A 23,232-nucleotide genomic window follows, 5' to 3' on the forward strand; every position below is an offset into this window, starting at 1 on the left:
CCATCATCTCTTTTTGTGGTAATTACTTTGGCATGTACTAACTGTTACATTAAGCCATATTTTGCCACAGTTTATATGTCACTGTGGTATAAACGGCTTGTGGGATAATGTCTACACTGGATGGTTCTGTGCTTGAGTACAATGTTTTGAGACCATGACTGAGCACTTTCACTTTCTGTCTTCAAGTTGTGAACATTTCCAGTAAAGCTGAAAAAACTGAAATAACCTGAAGGACGACTGCAGAGGGAGAAAGAGATATGCATGACCTGTATGACAGCATGAAGGAGGGAAGAAAAGGGAAGTAGATACTCTGGAGAAAACATGCTTGTGGGTGGAACATGCAGTAAGCAGAAAAACAGGAACAGAGTGATAACATGTGCCAAAGTACACTTCCACACCTGAGTAAAGCCACTCCTTACCCAGGACACAGCGATGGGTTGAGGAGCGGAGACAGGAGACAGCTCTGAAATCTGACAACTTTAACATTTAATATCTCTTTTCGAGCCAATTCTGGCTCTGCTTGGAATCATCTCTGGTAGTAAGATAATTTTATTTTTCTTTGTATTGTGTCATGTTTTTTAAATAGAATTTGCTACCATTCAGACTGCGCTCTGACCAGAAGTTGAGAGCAGAATTTCAGAGTACTTTTTATAGTCTATACATAACTGAGGATGATGAGGTCGATGAACGTGATCAGCCTTCTCCTGTTCTGCTATGGTAAGTACATAAGAGCTTGTTTAGAACTACAATTTAATTTGATTTTTAAAACATTTTTCTTGAAATTAGCCATAATAAAATTAAATTAATAAAGACAATGAAGTCAAAAAGCCAAATAATATATTTGAGAAAAATTAATTCCCTCTGTTTCAAAATGAAAATGAATTAGACTCCCAGATCAAGACATTGGTTATTTGTAATGATAGTGATCAGTGAAAAATGTTTTAGCTGTAGAAAAGTCCCTGTTCAGAATAACAAGCCTTTTCTACAAGCTGATTCATAACTGATCGTATCACTTATAAAAACGATAAAAGCATTTTTGCAATTTTTACACCTTTATTTTAAATCTAATCTAAAAAGAGTTTCATCACTAAGATTTATTTTCTTGTATCAAAGATTTGATGGGAAAAGTTAAATAGCAGTTTTGTGTTTAAGACAGCGGCAGAGGCAAAGTTCAGCTTTTAAAATTTCCCTACGGTCTTAAATCCTGTGTCTACAGTTTCGCTTAGGCCTAGCCAGGTACACTAAGAAGTAAATGAATGTACCTTTGGCTAAGGATAAAATATTTTAAATCCTCTCAAAGTGGTAAAAAAAAGTGTGTTTATGCAAAGACAAGAACACATGGACTGTTACTGGTGTATGTCAAATATTTAAAAAAAACATCCCTTTTGACTTTTCACAGCTTTAAAAAAAACAAAAAAAAATTAAAAACAGCTATAATTTTCTGAAATATATAAATGAAGCACACTGATTGAAAAAAATTATATTTGCCACAAACTTTACACACTCTCGCCCTTTTCCAACAGCATGTTTCTCATTTGGAAATAGTGAGGTCTATTTTATTTCCAAGAACTTCTTCAATGTACTCCGCTGGGATCCTGTGAAGCCTGCATTTCCTGGGCAAAAGGTGCTCTACAGTGTGCAGTACTGCAAGTAAGACCAAGATTATGGATTTATTATGCCTGGTTTTAATGCCTGGTTCTGTGCCTGCACCTCTTGAATGTATGTGCCTCTGAACAAAGTTTGATATAAGATGAAGAAAAATGAAAATGTTGGAGGGTAAACACTTGCTCAGCCTCTGAGAATATCTCTGAGAAATTCAATCCTTGTCACCAGATGGGCTATGTGTGTTTATAGAAAGAATATACTAGGAAAAAATTAGCAAATCCAACTCAAGTAAGCAGGTTTGGTAACTTTTCATGGCAGAATAAACTTTAAGTGATGTTTGTAAGAGGTTTTTAAGGATAGCTATGGCTTGTTCTACGTGATTTCTTTGTTCTGCACTCTGTTGCAGTTTCATTCAGTTGATTTTCTTGGTTCTAAACCAGAATTATTTATCCATTTTACACAATCACTACAAATTGCTTCAACAAAGCCAAAATGTCATCAACTAGTTACTTATGGCAAAGTTTCTCTAACAAATGTCAAGTGCTACTTCTATACCTATTGACATTTCTCCTTGCTACTGTCACCTGAAATTGCTGAGTGACGTGCAGCATCAAATCAGCCACTCAGAAACACTAGTTTAAAAAAATTGGTTTCTTGTTAAAACAAAACGCTATCATTTGTCTTCCTGAAACAATAGGTTTTTGTGTTGAACTCATGGTGTGTTTTGTAAGACTAGGATGATGTTTGTTTGGTTTCCATTACAGAACATTGACATGTATGAATTACTGAATTCATTAGTGTGTAATTCACACTAAAATTCTCACATGGTATCAAACCGTGGACTTATTTACCAAGTTAAACCTCATTACTTTATGTTTGCATTTGGTATCAGTAAATCAGCATCAAAATATTGCCATGTGCTTCCATGACAACACTCAACCATATATGCACTCATTTCAGTGATTTTGACGAGCAATGCGAGATAAAAAAGGAGTGCCAGAACATGGCTGGCCTGTCATGTGACCTGACTGCAGAAACCCCATCAGTGCATGATGTTCACTATGTTGCTAAAGTGTGTGTTAACGATACCTCTTGTGGCTTCTCAACAAGATTTAAACCTTTAAGAGACAGTAAGAATCTCCATACTCTTCCATATAATATTTCTTATTCCAAACCAGATATGTTCTGTTGCAATATTGCAATTTCCCTCTGCAATTAATTGTTTTTGATTTCATCCTTTCATCTTTCTTTGTGTCCATAGCCATCCTTGGTCCACCCATTTTGTCGACACACACAACAGCATCTTCTGTGTATGTCGATGTCACCCTGCCGCAGGGGCCGGATGGAGAGTCCATTGCAGACATCATCACTAAGAGTAAAGATGGTTTCTCCAAAACTGTACCGCTATACATTTTAAAAATTACTAAACCAGAGTGGGCCGAACAGGTGATTGGCATTAACAAAAGTTTTAAAAAAAATGTTGCTGCAGTGTTTTCTTGTTTAAAGTTTGTGTCAGCTCTAATTGGCATGGAAATGTGTTTATCCGATCTGTAGTGGACTAAAGAGAGCATGTGTCATTTATTTGAACCCCTGTATCTTCAGGTCTACGAAAGCACAACTAATCATTTTGACATTAAGATGAGGTACAACCAGACAGAATACTGTGGTTATGTGGTCTACAAACCAAAATCGGAATGGGGTTCCTCAGAAAGTGAGAACGCCTCATTCTGCTTCAGACTAACAGGTGAGCAAAATGACAACCACATAAATCATAAGAATGACCAACTTTTACATGCAGCTGTGTTATAATACATTTAAACAAAAACAACCACCTTCTGACTAATGCAAGAATTTGATGCCAATTTTGTTGAGAACCTTTACAAAAGTTCTCTATAGCCGATCTACAGCCACAATATTTACAGAAATCTATTTTCAGTGTAATGGTGTGATGCTTAACAACTTACTGATTAGCTTCGAACTGCCCACCTGCTGTTAGTAAAATGCATTTATTAAGAAACTTCAAAGAGTGGCATTTTTGCATTTGACTTCCATTAGTTAAAGCTGATCATGATGGCATGACATGAAACCATGCAGTGTTAATAAATAAGATCATATGCTATAAATCTATTTTAATGCACTGCCATTTCTCTGGATTACATTGCAAGTCTACAGCAGAAATAATACTTCTAGCCTAAATAACACTACCATTTTTAGTGGGAATCCATATGTTTTAAAGGGGTAAACCAGTAAAATCACTATAATAAATAAGGAGCCTTTCTAAAAAAAATGTTTAAAAAAAGTGTTTCAGAAGAAACTTCTCACTAACCTGTCATTGTCAAAAATAATAATTAATCCAAATTGGGAAATTCACCTCTCAATTTGACCCAAAATCTAGATGTACTAGAGAGCAGTGGGATGCCATGTTTTATATTGCCATTTTGGGGAGCAGTTTTGGAGGCTTAAAGCTTTTGTTGATACTCCAGGTACTTGAACCCATGTTCTTCAGACCCAAGACCACCTCTGGAACTATAAGGCTACCACTCCCCCCCAATGAAACTAGTGAAATGACAAAAGATCATGCAGTCTTTTTAAAAGAAAAAATAACTTGCACCTTAGCCTGGTCTTTTTCTATATTCTCATCTCGTACAGTACAATAGTAACAAATGTAGAAATTAAGCATTTTTTTTTTATTTTAAAAAGTTTATTCAAAGCCACTGCTATCCTACTAGACAAGGGGAACACTTGTTTTTATATTAGTCTTTGAATTAATATCCTATTGACTAACATGCTTGTACTTCTCGAAAGTAAGCAGTCACAGTACCATACCTGTGTGACAGGTACAGTGGCCCTGAAGTGTCAAAGCAATACATGCAGTGTAAATTCTGAAGAGAAAAAAAAAAAAAAAAAAAAAAAAAGAAAAGAAAAAAAAGGCAGAGTCACTTCCAATGCAGCTTTTGTGTGGCGTTGGGGCTAATCGTGGTGTTTGTATTTGGGTTGTGGCTTTTGTATTTCTGTGACACTTCAGGGCCACCGTAGACAGAAGTACATTGCTACCCCTCACCATGCCCAGGCATGTCATTTTAAAGCTCTTGAGGTGATTTGGTCTTACAGCAGGGCCTTTATTTAAGCCCAAATATGTCTGTGACACTCTTCTCTTTCAGATGATCAACTTGTTAATTTGAAATGGCCTCTTGTGAGTGTTGCTGTTCTGGGAGCCATGCTCATAATATCAGTTGTGTGTATGTACAGCTATGTGAATGGTGGAAAGCCAAAGGAGCCACAAGCACTGGTAAGATCATGTTTTATCAGTCCTTCTTTGATGCAACCAGGAAATGTTGCCGTGTGGGGAAAAAAATCAAGCCCTCTAGCACTTTACTTCACACAGGCTCAGCTTGACAAAGTGAGCAACCTAAAAGTAACACTTACATCTCGTATGACGATTTCATAAAGTGAAAGAAAACATTACCCAGTGAGTCATGGTGGTTTCTGCCGTTACGCTTGTATGTATACTGCCTTTGTATTGTATTTTGTTTTGTTTTTTTTTTGTATGTACACTGCCTTTGTTTTTGTTTTTTTTTTTGTTTGTTTTCTTTTTTTTTTGTATGTACGCTGCCTTTGTTAATTGTCTGGGGGTTTTACAGAAAATAAAGAATTTTCTTTTTATCTTTAAAGCAGGAAACCTTCTCCAAGCCCAATAAAGCGATCCTGTATCCAGATGGGAAAATTCTAATTTCTAAAGTACTGCTTTACACTCCAAGTGAAGAAATGGTTTGCACTGCGATCCAGGAGAAGCAAAAAGTACCCTCACAGATGTCTGGGGGTTATTCCCCCCAGAACATCCCCAGCTACATCTGCCAACAAAATGCTGACTTGCCTGAAGACACGGGTGCATGCAGTACAACCCCAGATCCTGAAAGCACAAGTGCCCAGTCCTCTGAAATCTACAGTCAAGTTGCTGTCCATGTCACACCTGAAGCGGATGAAGACTTTCCTCACAGAATCTTCTTGTTCTCTAGTGGAGAAGAAAGCTGGGAAAATGGTGAAATGGCTCAAAAGTACAACTCATGTGGAGCAACACCATTATCGGATTCTGATTCTGGTGAGATTAATCCAGCCAAGCGGCTGTTGCTGAATACTGTACGCAACATCAACGGACAACTTGTGTTGCCTTTATTTGCATTTCAGTTACAGAGCAGTACTGGTGACACAATATCACCAATGAACCCAGAGAGAAAACCTCTTTTATCAGACCTCATCGACTGCCAGGACGGACTATCAATGGTGTCCCCACAGAGCTTCGATGGCTCAGACTGCACAGATTCTGGATGTGACAATAGCTTTACAACCACACCAACCAACCCATACTGCAACCAACATTACCACCACTCTCAACAAGAGAGTTGTTGAGAGTGAGATTGAGAGTGTTGAGAATCATTACTGATTTTCACCAAGGATGTCAGGCTGAACCATCTTGTGATGCCATATTTGAATCAGCTATAAACAAAACAGGATGTCTGGAAACCTTCATGGATCCTCATTGACACTTTTGTCAAGGTGAAGTTCATGTGGAGAACACACAACACAAATTCCTCTAAGAAGAATAACTCAAACTGTAAAAATGTATAAATGTAAAAATTATTTATTAAACAAAAATATTAACCTCTAGGCCAGGGGTCTGAAAGCTGTGGCTCCAGAGCCACAAGTGGCTCTCTGGACCTTCCACAATAGCGCTTAATACATGGATAAAAATAAAGAACTAAATAATTGTTTAAAATATAGATATATAACCAATGCAGGTGGGTTTTTTTTAGCGTTTTTTTTTTTTTTATTATTTATTTTATTGTGTTCTTTTTGTTGTAGAATAAATTGCATTGAATGTCCACAACATAATGGCACTAAGAGTACCAGTAATATTTTATCTATTTTTCTTGTCATAGGGTTGGAATATATGAGCCTTTTTCTTTCCTGCATCCGATCGAAGAAAGTCTGTCTATCTTCTTTTTGCAAAAGTTTTATGTTTTTCTTTATTTTAAAACCTAAAAATAGAAATAAAAATGTGGTTCTGCAACAAATATCCAATAGTAGATATTTATGAAAAATTCTAAGTTGTCTTTTTTAAAAAGGTCTCATAACATCTGTGGCTCTAAACGAGTTTGCTTTAGCTGGGCCGAGGGAAAAATGGCTCTTTGGATTGTAAAGGTTGCAGACCCCTGATCTAGGCTATCTTTATAAGCAGATACTTGTACTTGTTTACTGTACACCTTCAATAATTACCCAAGCACCCACACACTGTTAGTGTTTGCATTTGTTTGCCATCACCATGGCAACACATTGCTTTAACTTATTGCATGTCCTGAAAACACAAATTAGCTCTAGTCACTGCAATCTTAATATGAATAGTCCGCCTCAAAGATCAGGTATGAAAACAAGTCTGACTGTTGGATGGTTTATTTTGCCACAATCCAAAGTTCAATAATCCTGCCACACATTGTGGAGTTTTTGAGCCATTTAGAATGTGAATACAATGACTGAATACCAACCAGAAATAAACATATACCTACTTTTATGCTCTTAATCATATTTTTGTATTATTGTGTATAAAAAATGTGTGATAACTGCAACTGCACCTTAAAAAAAACAAACAAAAAAAAACAATGTTCATTAACTCATAATTGTTCTAATTGTTTGCTGTTCTTCCAGTAGAAGGAAAAGGAAACTGTGTTACAGTCAGTATATAAGAAGGTGGGTCATGGTACAGGATGAGCAATACTGATAACAGCTTGGCTTTTAATTGGTTCGGTGCAATCTTTATACAGCCGTAAAGTAAAAACATTCCATGTGTTGAAACAAGGTGCTATGACTCGCATAAATAAAACACAATGTAGGTTCATTTCTGTGGGATGGAAGTTTTGTTTTCATTCTGTATTTAAAACTTAAGATTCAAATTCAGTATTTATTTTAGAAAGTTGAAACCTTGAGTGCATTCTGTGAAAAGATATTTAAGCCAAACAATGAATATACGTGGCATTTTTGGTAATATTTGTTTAAACTATTAAAACTATTGTTCTACCAATAAAATAGCAATATAGTGCTGGTTAAGGAAGGTCACACTGAATGAGGAATAAAAGAAAATGTCTTATTGTGTAACAATTGAATTTGTGCCTGATAAACATCATTTACATAAACTGTCATAAAGAAGGGGAGGTGGATAAAGCAAAGAAACCAAAGTTCAACTATTTTTGCTAACTTGTGTATGTTGTTTTAGTAAAGGAGTGAGTCAACAGTTTAAAAGATATTTTGCAGTTCTACTTAGCTAAACTACAAAAATCTGAACCAATTAACAGTACAAATGTTCAGTGCTGCAGTGTACAATTTGCAACCCATTTGAAACCCCTTCACAACCGTGAAGTGTGACTAGGTCATATTTGTCATCTATTCTAAAGGATTGTATAAGTCTTGCTTGGACCTCATGTTTAATCTCCATCTCCACTGTTGAGTTTGGTTATTCATTTGCTACCAGATATCCTTTTGAGCTATTTTCTAGTTAGTCTGGCCTTTAAAAAGATAAGTAAGAAATAACAGATACTGTTACTGTTTCAAGTCACCTGCATTATCCATTTGCACTTTCTTATTTTCAACATCTTTTTTTCCACCAAAATCCAATTTCATCAAAGTCAAAAACAAAAATTAAAAAAACTTGTCTCATACAACCCCCAGTGAAGATAGTATATCTTACAAGTTGGTGTCAAAATGCAATGAATACATGCTTAAAAAAAAAAACTACACCTTTAACCCAGACATCCTGGTTCTTAATATCAACACTTAATTTAGGAACAGTTAGATTAGGAATCTGCTAAAAGCGCAGATTTATTACCAAGTTACCTCGTGGGAATTGCCCCAATTCATGGTCAATGCACAACACGTGTACAACAGCCAGATAGCTACATGAAAACAAACGGATTATCTGACTTAATTCACACAATCTGCTGTCATGTCAAAGGTAAAAGCAGCCTGCAAAGTTTAGACAGCTGATTCGTGAGGGTTTTATGGTCCTGTCTTTTCTCTGAATTCTTTACAAAAGTAGCACTTTCTTAAAACTTTTAATAAAACAGCAAGTGTACATCTAGAACTTCCTTCCACTTGCTGATAAATTTTCCCTCATGTTCAAATTTTCACAAAAATATTAGGCATCTTTCATTTCATCTTTCATTTCATCATTCCCAAATTTCCCTGAGGACTCTCCAAAGGGATTAATAAAGTATTTCTATTCTATTTAATAACTCCTGATGCTCTGTAAACCTAAGAAAACCCAACAATCTAAATGAACATGTGCTTTTGTTATTTGAGGTTGAGTCAGGTGAGCTGCCCTGGATATACGGATGGGCTCTTAGATTGAAGTGAAAATATGTTTGATAAGTGAACAGTGCAAGAAGTGAAAGGACCACTCAATCTGAGTACAAGGCTAAAACTGGCAGAGAATCTGCCAAAGTTAATAACTGCAAAAGAAAATATAAGAATTAAATTCAACAATGCTTAGAAAAAAGATTACATGAAAAGTAAAAGGGAGGTTGGGAGAAAGGAAATGGGCAAGATCCAGTTTTACATAGGAATAAAAAAAAGAATGTGATATAGTACCTTAAGATCAAGAGTAAAGTAAAGTAGGTGAAGTGCAAGCTGAAACAATCATTCTTACAAAACACTGCAGAGAAGAGAGGAGAACGTTTTCTTTGTTTCTGGAGGGTTTTAAGAATATACATGGCACAAGCAACAATGTCAAGTTTTCCATCATGCCCTTCCCCTCAGTCTTCCCATCAAGTTAATCTTTGGACAGACGTCGAAAAAGAGCAGAAAAACAAATACAACAAAAGGTGTTTGGCTTGCAGCGCTGAGAGGTTCCTTTCCTTCTGTCTGCCAGAAAGCTGTCTTTCTCCTCGTCAAAATCTCTAAGTCAGGAGAAAATTGAATGGGAGATTGCAGAGCCGACCCTCCAGTGCTAGAGCCATGATACAACTTTGGACAGGGAATAGCTGTTTGGATGAACCCAGTGTGTCAGCACAAACAGAATTTCAATCACCACCACAAGTGTATGTCTGCCCTGGATCAATGAATACATTGATGGACTGAGTCTCGGCCACTTCAGTCATTTCTAGGAATAGAAAAGCATCGATGGAAGCAACCAGGTTTGACATTTGTCAAATACTAATTTCAATCACAGCCAGCTAAATTAACAGCTTGTTGGAAATCCAGACAGTCTTTGATTCCACAGAATAAATAAAAAAGCCCAAGCTGCAATATGCTTTTGACAGATGTCCATGGCTCTTCTTTCTGAAGTATAACAGTAGATTGTCATTATTGTTTAACTGCTTCTCGGAGGTTAAAATATGAACAAAGTATTTTAGAAAAATATTCTAGTTTTTATATAGTTCAATGCTATGTTAATCATAGTCTATATAGTTTGCAGCATGATAATGAAATGAAGGGAAAAGATTCTGCCACAGAGGCTTAGAAACTTTAGCGAGGATAAGTTAGTGCTGCTGTCTTTTCTGGTTAGGTGTGAATATATATTATGTGGCTTTTTTGCCACTTTAGCATAAGAAAATCAGAACCAGCAGCCATTTTAGTGCCATTCTGTTTGAAAAGGCACCAACCTCCCTCCCTAAACCCAATTATATGATAAATAGAAGTCTCTGTGTAATTGGATGCAATCACTTCACCCCTCCCTTTCCTCTCTTGCATTTCTAATCATCTTTAATGGGTTCTTGATTAGAAAAAAGCATGGAAACAGCTGTCAAGGCTGGCCAGAAAATGATTGATCATCTCTGAGGCTGTGGTGTCCATTAAGGTCTATTGTGGGCACAACGGCTAGGTGAGAGGACAGGAAAAAAGTTTTGCAATATTTAGTTGGACCCAAGACAATTCCCTTTAGTAGAATGATAATCGAGTCTTAGTACAGAGAGTACAGAGATTACTTTAAATCTCTGAATGCTGTATAGCTACTCTTCATTGCAAAGAGTGGGCTGCTGTGATAATTTATCAAACACCATCCATCAATCAATTCATTTTCTATAGCTGCTTAGTCCATTTAGGGTCGCAGGGAAGCTGGAGCCTGCTGGAGCCTAACCCATCATTTTACAGGTGCGAGACAGAGTACACCCTGGACAGATCACCAGTCCACCACAGGGTCAACACAGAAAGACAAACAACCACTCACACTTACTCCTTGGGAGCAGAGAGTGGCCAATTAACCCAACATGCATGTCTTTGGACTGTGGAAATAAGCTGGAGTACTCAGAGAGAACCCACACATAGATGTGGAGAGCATGCAAACTCCACACAGAAAAGCCCCCATCTATCCAAATCAATCAACCAAAAAGGAAAACAGGAGTAGAGAGGGGTTATCTTGTATTTCTGGAAACCTGGAAAGCATGGGTTGTATCTTGTATCCAGGTATGCCAGCTTCCTCCCACCAGTGACTCTAAATTCTGACCCTAGGAGTGTGAGTGGTTGTTTGTCTCTGTATTGGCCCTGACATGGACTGACTGTACCCTGCCTTTCGCCTGCTAATTGCTGGGATAGGCTCCAGCTTCCCCGCAACCTCTAAATTAGACTAAGCAGTAAAGAAAATGAACGAACGAATGGACGAACGAATGAACGAACGAACAACTCTGACATAACTATCTATCTGGACCTACAAATTTAGGCTGGAATGGCTGTTAAGGTAACCACTAAGGCCTAAAGGCCAGGCTCTAAGAAGTACAACATTAAATATAAAAACATAGTTAAAAGGAAAAAAAAAAATTGGGCCAATCAAGTTCTTGATCTCTACACAGGTTTTTAATCAGCCTTTATGTGCTACTATAAAAATGTTAGAAAGGTTAATAAAAGATCCTGAGGAATTGTAGACCTAAAATAGATGGTCTGGGCAGTAATTGGTATCAGCTGTATTGTTTTGATGAATGATTACCCCCAAAATTCTGAAGATTTCTAGTCACAGTAAAGGAAATATATATATATATATATATATATATATATATATATATATATATATATGTACACAAATACAAAGATGAGCCCCCTCTGCTGAATGCAGAACTTGAATCTATCAAAGAGGAATGAATAAATGAGTCTCTCAGCTGTTTTGTAGCAGTTATTCTTAGTCTGAAAGTCACTGCTAAATCATGACGAGAGAACTGGGCCTGGCAACCTGAGCTTGTATTGTGCGGTGATATTCCAGAGGCAGGTGTGGCCACTAAAAACTTATAAATAACCTCTCATCTTTCCATACAATACAATACTGTGGCCTTGAATGATGCCTTCTCTCATTGCAACGCCAATGAGCATTTAGTCTTTGTCTATCCAATCACCACTGGACATGCAGACACTGTACACTTGATGCATTAAAAAAATTAAGCAACCATAATAGTAATCATTAAAAAGAATAAATAAATAAATAAATAAATAAATAAATATACAAAAGTAAGTTCTGAGAAAAAAAATTAAATAAAAACAACAGGACTGAACAGATCTATTTATCTCTACCAAACAGTCTAATGTGACAGTGAACAAATTCTAGGAGCTAAATCATCATAGAGAATAAGGGAAAGGAGAAGAAAAATATATTTCTGTGAACACCAGCTTTAGCCAAATGAAGCAGGACTAAATCTATTATAATAGCTAATGTACCAATACAGAGAAACAATGTACCAGAATTTGAGCTATTCCATAGTAATTAAACTGCATTATATAAACCGTATTTAAACACATTCATCTTATTTTACCACTTTAGCATACAAGTACTAATAAATCAGTTTCAACACAAAGTCACATTTAGGGTAACATAATGCCATTAATCTGACATATGTACATACATCAATGGATATGGGAAATAAGGGCTGTGACTTTTATGCAACTGAAGTTCATTAATAACCATAAAATAACTGTTTATTGGTTTTATTGTCTGTGTATCACTATTACACCATATCAACATGTTAAACACTGGATAGACTGTACAGCTTATAAAGAAAAACAGCAATTTATTGCCAGAAATGCTGAAACATAAGTAAATTCATATTTCAATTTCCTTTTATGGCCTTGTGAACAAAAGATGGTTGAAATGTTGTGTTAATGGGGATGCAGAACAAGATCATGTCATTTAAAAGATGCAAACTATTTCAGAAGAAAACCACATAAAAAATGAAACATTTAATTTATTTAACAATAATTTAACACAATACTTTAATATTGATCAATCCTTTTTAGCTTTATTCATGACAGTTCTATTACACATTGTTACATAAGCAACCTCATGCTTTCATACCGCCTGACTGAGCTGCTGTGCCGGCTCCACAGACTGCACTTAGGCCCATCACAACTTCTACTTCACAAAAATCAGCTGCACATGTATTTGGAGTCTGTCTGCAATAGTGCAAGCTCTTCCTCCTCTCAGCCAAAATGTGATATAGTTTTTGCAAAATGCTTTCATGAGAAGTTTCTACAGATGAGACTTGGGCTTAGATGTTACAACAAATGTGTTCAGGTAGCAGCAGTGTCACTCCGAAAGCTTTGCAATGCACAGATTGATTTGTTGCATCTGTGCATGTACATAGAGGGGAGTGTTTGATAATGTGAATGTTTGTAGACAATTAAAAGACAGAGAGAGGCTGAACAGATGCACTGCATGCAGTGCTACAATAATAGAAGACAAAAAAATAAAAAAAATTACCCATTTGGGAGAATAAGGTAAGTTTACTCTCAGTCCCTTATATAAAATGGTAATTTTGTAAGACAATGTAATAACTGTTGCAGGCCTAATTTATTCTATTATTCTGTTTGGCAGCATTAGGTTAATATGTATTAACACTTATTCTCTTTGTAAGTTTGAATTTTTAAACTTGATTGTTACACCTGCACCAGGCTCAGCCATGGACACACCCACTCCAGCCATACAACACCACAGTCAATCATAGTGATCATTCACACCTGTAACCAGTCTCCTCACCTGGCTATATATACTCCAGCACTGAACTCACTACCTGTTGAACCTCATCCAATATTGTTGGACTATTCCTCACTATCTTCCCGGTCTTGACTCCCTGGTGGATTTTTGCTACACCAGTGTTTGCTTTCTCTGCGTAAGCCAACTCATCTCTAAAATCCTTTTGTCATTAAAACCTGGTAACCTGATCCGTCCATCGTTACGTTGATCATGTTTTAATACAGTTTTTATCAATTATTTTTTCCTTTTTCTTTTGTTTTTAATGTTAAATTATGCTGCTTGTATTCTGTAAAGTACTTTGAATCACCCTGTTGTGGAATTGTGCTATACAACTAAACTTGCCTTCAGTCCCAGCCAAAATGTTTGGCATTGACTAAAATATTACTAACTTTGCCATTTCAGCATTTCTTTATATTTCTCATTGCTTTTAATATCTATCTATCCATCTATCTATCTATAGAAATGGCTTCTATGTTGCCTGTCAACATGGGCGATTGTCCACAAGTCTTTGTCTGCTGCTGCCAACTTGATTTGTACCCAACTCCTCAGATGATCCTGGCTCTGAAGTCTTCTTCCCCACAGCTGAACATGTCTCCTTGAGGTTTTAATTATTCAGTACTTGGTTTTTTTGTTTGTTTTTTAAGTAATAAAACAATATAAAAAAATAAAATAAAAAAAAAAGACTCACTGCCAAGACACGTGGCCAGGACTGTAAGCATTGTAAGTTTGTTGTGTACCTACAATTGATATGTTTCAGTCTGACCCTGAAAAGGATCAGCTGGAGAGTCTCAGGTGTTGCTACATCATTATCAACACCTTCTTTTCAAAGACAAAGATGAAGGTCATATTTTCAAGGAGAACGAGCCAGATGGTTTGAGTCTCATTTTACTTAATTGACATGTTCTTTCCTCCTCATTTTCCCATTAATAGCTTTCTATTCTCTCTCCCATATTTTCCCTGTATTCTCCCTCTCCCCCTTAAAGCTTACTCTGCTTGTCATTTCCTGGCCTTTGAAATTTCTAACATTTGTACCAGATGGAAGCACACCGAGAGGCCTGAAACTATAGAGCGGCTTGCAGAACTGAGGCCATTCCAGCTGTTACTCTCAGCTGCTCAGGCTTCATTGTACAGGGATATATTGTGTCATCTCTTAGCAGCTTGTCCACAGAGATGTCTCTAAATCGATACGGCTGTTGATGATGATCTCTGCCACTGTGTCTGCCTGTGTTGGTTTTGTGTGTCCATTTAGGACCAAGAGCAGGAGTAAGTTGAGCGTGCATGGGGACGAGGGGTTGTCATTGATCTATATTTACCAACTTAAGAATGAGAGAGCATTGTGTTGTCCACATACTTGGCACTGAAGGACACTTTGTGTTGAGGGTCACCCTCATTGCTTCATAAACAGTGACAGAATAGAGTGAGGTGGACATAGACAGAAAGTGAGAGGTAATAAAGAGAGGTGAGACACCAAGACTGAACAGGATCTTAGAGACAGGCAGAAAAGGAAGTGGGACATATACATGCTAAAGAACTGATATCCTGAAGACTTCTCCGGTTTTCCTTTTGAAAAAGAAGTGAGTGGGATTTCCATTTACTCAAACTTCACCTTGATCTACAGCAAGCAAGTTTTTTTTTTCTTTTATCCTTACCCCAGTTATATTACCTTACATGATAACACTGTTCCAATACATCTGCAAAATGCTTTTAATTAGTCTGCTGTTGCATCTTCAGGGAGGCTTCGTTTCTCATGTTGTTTCTCTTAAGAGTGTTTGCTCATTTCTCCAGCGAGTTGAGTTCTTTATAGTCTCCTCTTTTGATAGCCTTAGTGGATGTAGCTTTTAATTATTCTCGGGGGATGGCATTAAGGAAACTCCTAACATGTTCAGACCTTTCTTCCTCAGCGAGCAGAACGGTAAATCACTGTGTCTCCTTCACTTTTACACTTTCTATATACCAAACCAAGCTGTGTAATGTCCTCCAGAGAATAAAAACTGTAATGTGTGTACAAGTTGTACCACTTTGCTTTTCCTCTTTTCCTACAGGAACCCCATGATCCTGGCCTACCTATGGAGTGATCAATTTTAATGTACCATACTTCAGCCTGCCATTAACAGTGCTCAAATAAATCTCTTTGCACATCAAAAAAAATAAAAATAAAAAAAAAGCGGCAGGGGGAATCAGCTAGCCCGCAAGCGTATTAACCAGTTCTCTAACTCTCCAATGTTTTCCACAAGGTAATCAAAAGAGAGGTGGAGAAATACCACATTGTGGTGCTAACACAGGTGGGTTCTGTTGGGAATGGGTGAATGAAGCTATCACTCACATGCAACCTGATTCTGTTTGTTGGGCGCATTCTGCTTTCACTTCCCCAGAGCAGCCACATGATTAATGACAGGCAGAGTGTGGGCAGAAGCACGGCAAACCTCAGCTGATGGAGTATTAGTGGCTCGGTGGCCCACAAAAGGGTGATTCATTCAACATGGGAATGTTGCACACCTTTTCAAGATGGCAGCACCTTAAACCAGACTACATTGGACAACAAAGAACGTAAAACTTTACATTCACAGCATTTGGTATAACCTGAATTATTTAACTTAAAAAAAAAACAAAATTTTGTATTAAGCTGATAATAAGGTTAACTGTGGACAAGGGTCTGTAAGTGTTTTTGGATGGGCGAGGGGCCTGCGGCAACACCTGTGGCTCATTGAGAAGGTGCTTTCACATCAGTCTCCTATAACACCTGAAAAGGACACTAAATTTGTCCCTATGTGGCTTTTTTTTGTTTTTTTTGTTTTTTTTGCTAGAGGGTTCTGAAAACTCGCTAAATATAGCGCTGAAGTCGCTAAGTTGGCAACACTGCGTTAGCTGAGCTCTGACGTGTGCATTAGTGTAATCAGTGTACCAGGAAATCATGCACTGACAAACGTTCTGCGTTGTTTGGAACGCAAACAGTGGTTAGTTAATTTGGTTGGCATAAGTAGAGTGTTATTTTACATTTTGGATATGCTTTGCACTTTGGGTTTAATTCACCTCAAATAAGAATGCTGAATTTTTTATAAACCTACACACTGACAATATGAAATAGGAAAGCTGAAACTGTGCCTATAAAGTCTCATATAAAATCAAAATATAAACCAACTTAACTACTCATCTGAACTCAGTCTCAAAACACACAGCTTTAGGCCACTCAGGATGTGACTCCTCATGCAGTTACCTGCCAATCTGGACCACAGTGCCTTTGGTGTGTAATTCTCATTAACTCCCACTTCCTCCTACACAACTCCACAAACTCACTCCTGACTCAACCCCTCCCACCACAGGTGCCAGTTGGGGTCGGTTACTATGGAAACCAGGATGGTGATGAAACGTGAACAGGAGGAGCAGTCGTCCCAGATGACTCACAGCATGCAGATGTCCTCTCAGATCAAGAAGCGGACCTTCACTTCCAGGTGCAAACAGTTTACATACATACATACATACATACTGGATAAAAAGGTTGTCTTTGTTATTGAGAATTTCAGCTGTCATGAAGGATTTGTTCAGATTCTGTAATTCTGTTATTTACAAAGTTGACAGAAAGACCAAAGTCAAACACAAAGGGGTCCTAAAGGTTTTATCACTGCAGTCAAACATTATTCTTCTGTGCCACACATCTCATTTGCCACCAAATCTAATTAAAGCATTTGCACCAAGTTCGTAATTATGATAAATATAGCACTCAGGATTATTTTGTATCATATTCAACATACATCCTTGTATCAATCCAGATGTGAAATTATCCATCCATCCATCTTTTATTTCACTTAGTCCAATTGAGGGTCATGGGGAAGCTGGAGCCTAGGCCAGCTATTAGCAAGCAGGGGGCAGAGTACACCCTGGACAGGTCGCCAGTCCATCGCAGGGCCAACACAAAGAGACAAACAACCACTCATGCTCACTCCTAGGGAGAATTTAGAGTAACCAATTAACCTAACATGCATGTCTTTGGACGGTGAGAGGAAGGCAGAGTACCTGGAGAGCAGTGTTGTTTTTGGCAGGCATCTCAGTTTTAGTCTAGATTTAGTCAAATAAAACAAGTTACCTTTAATACTTTTACATAATAACCAGATCCTTTACCATACTGATAGCTTTAGCCAAGACTTTCCCATCAACAAGGATGCAATGCTGCCGTGCTATACTCAACTGCTGTTGGGCAGAAACCTTTTATTTCTATATTTCAGCTTTTTTCATGAATTGATGCCCTACTTCATCATACAAAAATGTCACACAAAAAAAATAGTTGATCTACATGTTCAACATGTAGCAACACATTGTGAGCTTGTTGTTTGGTTATTTTCATCAATGATTACAAAATTAAAAGGAATGGTTTTAGACTTAGGTTTCCCAACCAACAGCAAATACTGTAATCAATTACTCCAAAAAAAGCAAAGAGCAACAACAGCCTTACCTTGGTAACTGTGGCTTTATTTCTGAGAATTTTCTGAAGTGCAATACTACACCCTGAACATACACATGCCCTGAACATACACATGCCCAAAATATGAGCAAAGGATGAGGAACACATGCTCAACTTGACCTGGTCTGCCAGTGAAATTCTGATGGATTAAATATGTCCATATATCGTTTCGTCGCTTCCACCAAACCCCTTTGTCGACGCTGCTGTCATGATTCATCTATGTGTTATGGGATTTGTCTAACTGCCGTGTGTGTGGTTCAGCCAGCTCAGTGCATGTGTGAGTGTGAGTGAACGTGCACGTGCACGTGGAGGAAAACGTGCATGGGGAGTGAAGAGAGCGGAGAAGTGGTGTAAAAAGTATGAACAAGGTCTTGTAATAAAGCCGTTTCTCAGCACAGCCGCTGCCTTCCTTTCCTTGTGTTTCACCTGGTTAACAAGTGTAGAGAGGAGCGTAGGGAGTTAACCCCGAAGCGAATGCTACTTCGGCCCTGGAGAAGAAGGATCTCCCCCGTGTCTTCCGACCACGGTCAGAAGAGGAAAATGGGAAAGGTTAACATATGAATGAATAAACTACTTGTCTGTGTGCGCTGCACGTTTGGTGGTGGGCATGGCCAAGGTGCAGCATCATTGCTGACTGACAGATTGCGCTCACAATAGGCAGAAATGTGCATTTTTAATGTCGGACAATCAGCCCTTGAACACTTTCATCTCGTCAACAAAATCTCACAAACGTCTCGTCATGTTTTCGTCATCGGAGAGCCATTTTTAGCTCGTCATCTCACATTATAGTCATGAAAAAAAGGTTCATCAACGAAATAAATTGGTCATTGTTGACGAAAACAACACTGCTGGAGAGAACCCACACATACATAGGGAAGAACATGCTAACTCCAAACAGAAAGCCAACTTTTCGAACCTCCCCCCGGCCAACGCTTGAACCAGCGAGATTCAAGATTCAGCTGGTGTGTTCAGAAAACTCACTTATATGAAGCGCCTTTTCTTAGAGGCAATTTTTAGCATCTCAAAAAGGAAAACAAACACCAAATCACTGAACTGGTATTAGAAGAGCGATGCTTTAAAATTCATGAAACACAAGCAGTAAAATACTGGTGTGTGTCTGGAAAGCAATTCTCTGCAGTGGAGCAGACATATACATTAGACATTGTCTGATTTCTATTATGCTGCATAACATGGGCAAAGATGTCCTGATCAATAACCAATGATTTGTTCTCAGTTGACAAATGGTATCAAGTATTTATGGAAAGAACCATATGGCATCCTGCTTATTTTAAGCACAATGAGACATTACAGTAGTAGCGGTTTAAAAGTTCCCCTGTTTCCATGATGGGTCCTTGACTGGTTCTTGACTGGTCCTTGACTGGTCCTTGACTGGTGCTTGACTGATCCTTGGCCGATCCTTCACAGGTCTGTGGGGGTAATGTAATGCCCCGCAATGACGTCGTCAGCGAGGCTCTGCCCCTAAGCAGCCCAAGTAAAAAAACAGCTGCAATCCCTCTTTTGTCCACGGGGAGGAGCAGTGATTTGATCTTGCTGCTCTCTAAACAGTTTATAATGAGCTGTGTCGCTCATTTGTTGCATTTTTGCCAACATTTAAAAAATGATTTGATTTGAAAATGGCGTCAAATAAATGTATCAAAAAAGCCGACATGTGTAGCTAATGGTGTTATGAGGCAAAGCACAACCTCCTCAAGTCGGCTAAGTGGTGAATGTCACTAGCAGCGAGCTTTCTAAACATCCCGAGGAGCGCTGCCAGCGGTCATTTGACTGCAACGTAAGTTATTCACAGTGGGGGTTGATACAGCTGCTGCATAACTGAATATTGACAAAATCATAACGTAATATCGGCAGGTAAAAATAACATAATACTGATAATGTGTAAAGCAGGGATCACAAAAGTCCGGACCCAGCCCAACCTATATTCTGAATTAGGCCTCAAAGTGCTATTATCCTAAGTAGATAAGTAAATAAATGGTTTATACTGTGAAATGAAGTGTCCCTGGATTTTATTCATAGCGATCTAGTGATAAAACGTGATAAAACGTCATACAACTGTGTCTCAGCGGTGGGACAGCTGCCTGCCCGCTGTCTGAAGCAGGCACATGCGCAAAGGCTGGTAGGAATGACAGGAACCAGCAGCCTATCATCACACAGGGTTTGTGATCTTACAGCCAATCAGAAGCAGAGTAGGGCGGCCATTTATTACAACTCCATAGCCGTGATATACGACAGTTTGGCTGAGAAAGAGTCTCCCTGAGCGGCTCTGTGGAAGTTTAGACGTGCTAAACTGCTCGTAAATATTGATGTGTTTACTTTTCCAAACAAGTAAGCAGGTAAAACTATAGACAACAACTATATAATAAAAGTCCTAAAATACCAGGTTCAGCCGTTTAGTTTTTAATACACTATAAGCATGGTAGCGTGACTGGCGGTCATCAAAAGACCGCTGGCGACGCTTCCAGTGTTTAACACTAGAAAACCCAGAGATTTCTTATCCCTCTACCATGCCCAGAGTACAACCAAAAGGCTGCCCGGTTTGAAATTAACAATTCAATGGCCAACAATTAGCACCTTTACATTTGTAAACACAGCCATTACCTGCCGTTAGCTGTTCAAGCATACTCCTTGGGGGGAGGAGTGTGCTTGAAAAGAGCCTTGTGGACTGTGCTGTATAGTTTCACTCACCACAAACGGTATTTGTGCTTTTGACCATTTCTCACATTTTCATGTACCCTTTATTGAGCATTGGTCATGTGAGTTTTCATCGTCATCACACTATTGTACGCCCAGCTTGCTTTCAAGTGAGAGATTATCACGTTTCTGTTTCCACAAAGGCAAGAAGGAAAGCATAATCAAGTATTTCAAATGAGAGATAATTACATTCCTTTTGACCTGGGAACAGAAAAGCAAAATCAATTTAATGTTCCTCACTTCCTAATATGGTGCAACAAGGTTCACAGTCCTCAATGTTTTTAGTAAAAAAAAAAAAAAAATTAAAAAAACACCTTACTAACAGGGTGGAATGGAACATAACAGAGTGGAACAGAATATAACAGGGTGGAAAATATTTGTTCCCAATTCCAAATAAAAACGCTTCAATGGCCAGATGATCAGCAATGAATAAAGATATTTCTACAGTGATCCAGATTTTTTGTTTGTTGTTTATTTTGTTTTACATTTTAGATTTTGTAAGAGATGGGTGTGTTTTAACAACAGCAGTTTTATCCGTGACTTTAATCGATAATTATTATCATTATCCAGTGTATAAAAATGTTGGTGTAAAAACGCCAAAGATAGATAAGCATGATGCTGAACTTCGTGGTCTTAGCTCCTGGTTTGGTGTGTCTTGTTCTGTTTATTATCATTCTGAAAGGTATACCAAGTTGTGGGCTGCATATATGCAGCCCACAACTTGAACAAAGGCTAAATTCCTCAACATTCACACTTGCTCCATAAAATTACCATCTCCAAGGCTCCTCCACCACCACTTTGACTATGGATTGATAAGTAAATGAGCCGCAGTTTTGTAATTGTTGCATTGTCAAAACAGTTCTGTTAGTGTTGTCACACAAAATTCAGTAGACTAGTTGGTTCCTATGCAGTGAATTTACATGTTATTACAAAAAATACACAATAATAAAATAGGCAAGTGGCAAGATTAGAATAATGTTATAAGTTCTGCGCAAAGACTCCTTTTTCATTTTCCAAAACAAAACTGACATAAACAATCTTGAAAAAAATGTGCACGTAGGCTATGAGGAAAGAATGAATGCAATGAAGTAGGGACTGGTTGAATAAACACGGTTTAACTGGACGCCTAAGCGAGCGCGTTGCAGGATGGCTCCAGATTTTATTGTCAAATGGTTCCAGGTCAACCAAGTCCGAACTGCTTAGAGCAGAGTCCTGCACGGTTCCGTTTTGCTACGCATACCTGCTCTAACCCGTTAGAATGACTCCCGAACCCGACTCGTCACCAATGTATTTATTCCATTTAAATCCGAACCAGACTGATGTTTAACCCGCGACCCGAGCCATTAACGCATCATTGCCATGCTGCACCGCTTCTTTTCCATTATTATAGCCTATTGTTGTTTTATCATTGTGTTAATCTAAAACACATAGATAGCCTATGAATGTTTATTTTAAGCTTGCTCAACATTTTTAAAACAGCTTTATATTCCTCTGACTGAACCATTTCAGAGTGAAGACTAAACCAGACCAGTGTGTTTTATTTTGCCACTGAGAGGGTATTTATAATAGGCTACTCGGAGATTGCTGTGCTTTAACAAAATGTAATCCACCTTTCCTGGCAGCAGCTGTGTTCTCCGTTCCTGGACTACAAATCCGGCGGCAGAAAACTCTGCTGCGCAAATACCAGCGTAAAATAAACTTTCATATATTTTCTCTGTGTTGTTGTAGTATATTCAGATGATAAAACAACAATATAATAAAAAGAAGACTTGGAAGGAGGAACAGCGGTGCAGTAGGCTATGGCACACGTTAACGTTAAAAAGCACACTGCTTGTTGTAAATACTTGGTTTATGCTTTAAGAGGTAAATATTTTGGTTAACATGTTGAAGAAATATCGTTGTTTCTTTTTTCATCTCTTGCTATGCTATTGAATTTGGCAACATTAACATGGAAATTCACTGCATTAGGACCGACTAGCCTACTGAATTTCTGGTAGCATGACAACACAAACTGGACTCGTTTGACCACTCTTACCCAATGTGCAACAATCACAAAACTGGGTCACTTGTTCAGCTGCCTCATTGCGGCTCATTTACGTATCAATCCACAGTCAAAGTGGTGGTGGAGGAGCCTAAGAGATGGTAATTTTCTGGAGCAAGTGCGAATGTTGAAGAAGGCGCATGTTCAAGTTGGGGGCTGCATACAGTACCTTTTGGAATGGTAATCAGAGCGTGTCGGGGAATAGCCCACCTGGAGGGGTGACGTAATCGGGATTCCCGGCGAGCAGGAAGTCGCAGCACAGCGAGTGTTGGATGTCCCCCCGCGATTAGACACATTGAAGTGGAAGAAATTATCTCCGATCCTGCGTGGGGCTTTTATCTGTCGCCCTGTCTTCTTATGGAGGTGAAATAAATAATATGAGAATAAAATAACCCTTCCTAGCTACCTCAAACAGATTCTGTGTTG

At 38.2% G+C, this 23,232-nt stretch overlaps 2 protein-coding genes across 3 annotated transcripts in view; both read left to right on the plus strand.

Moving 5' to 3' along the window:
- Positions 1-400: 400 nt before the first annotated feature.
- On the plus strand, positions 401-6,383 carry ifnlr1 (interferon lambda receptor 1). Of its 2 annotated transcripts, none has more exons than XM_041988503.1 (7): positions 401-717; positions 1,524-1,650; positions 2,566-2,735; positions 2,867-3,051; positions 3,208-3,349; positions 4,767-4,894; positions 5,278-6,383. In XM_041988503.1, the coding sequence occupies exons 1-7, from the start codon at positions 672-674 to the stop codon at positions 6,010-6,012; spliced, it is 1,533 nt and encodes a 510-aa protein (XP_041844437.1). In that variant the 5' UTR covers positions 401-671; the 3' UTR covers positions 6,013-6,383. The 2 variants fall into 2 exon arrangements, with proteins under 2 accessions (XP_041844437.1, XP_041844438.1); XM_041988504.1 differs by having other exon boundaries at positions 5,281-6,383.
- A 10,559-nt stretch (positions 6,384-16,942) lies between these two features.
- Positions 16,943-23,232, plus strand: part of myom3 (myomesin 3) — a 62,365-nt gene continuing 56,075 nt past the window's right edge. Inside the window, exon 1 of the mRNA XM_041988499.1 lies at positions 16,943-17,049. Within this exon, the coding sequence (XP_041844433.1) occupies positions 16,943-17,049 (107 nt within the window). The remainder of the gene's footprint in view (positions 17,050-23,232) is intronic.

This window comes from Melanotaenia boesemani, chromosome 6 (assembly GCF_017639745.1).
Source record: "Melanotaenia boesemani isolate fMelBoe1 chromosome 6, fMelBoe1.pri, whole genome shotgun sequence".
In the NCBI taxonomy this organism is placed as follows: Eukaryota; Metazoa; Chordata; class Actinopteri; order Atheriniformes; family Melanotaeniidae; genus Melanotaenia; species Melanotaenia boesemani.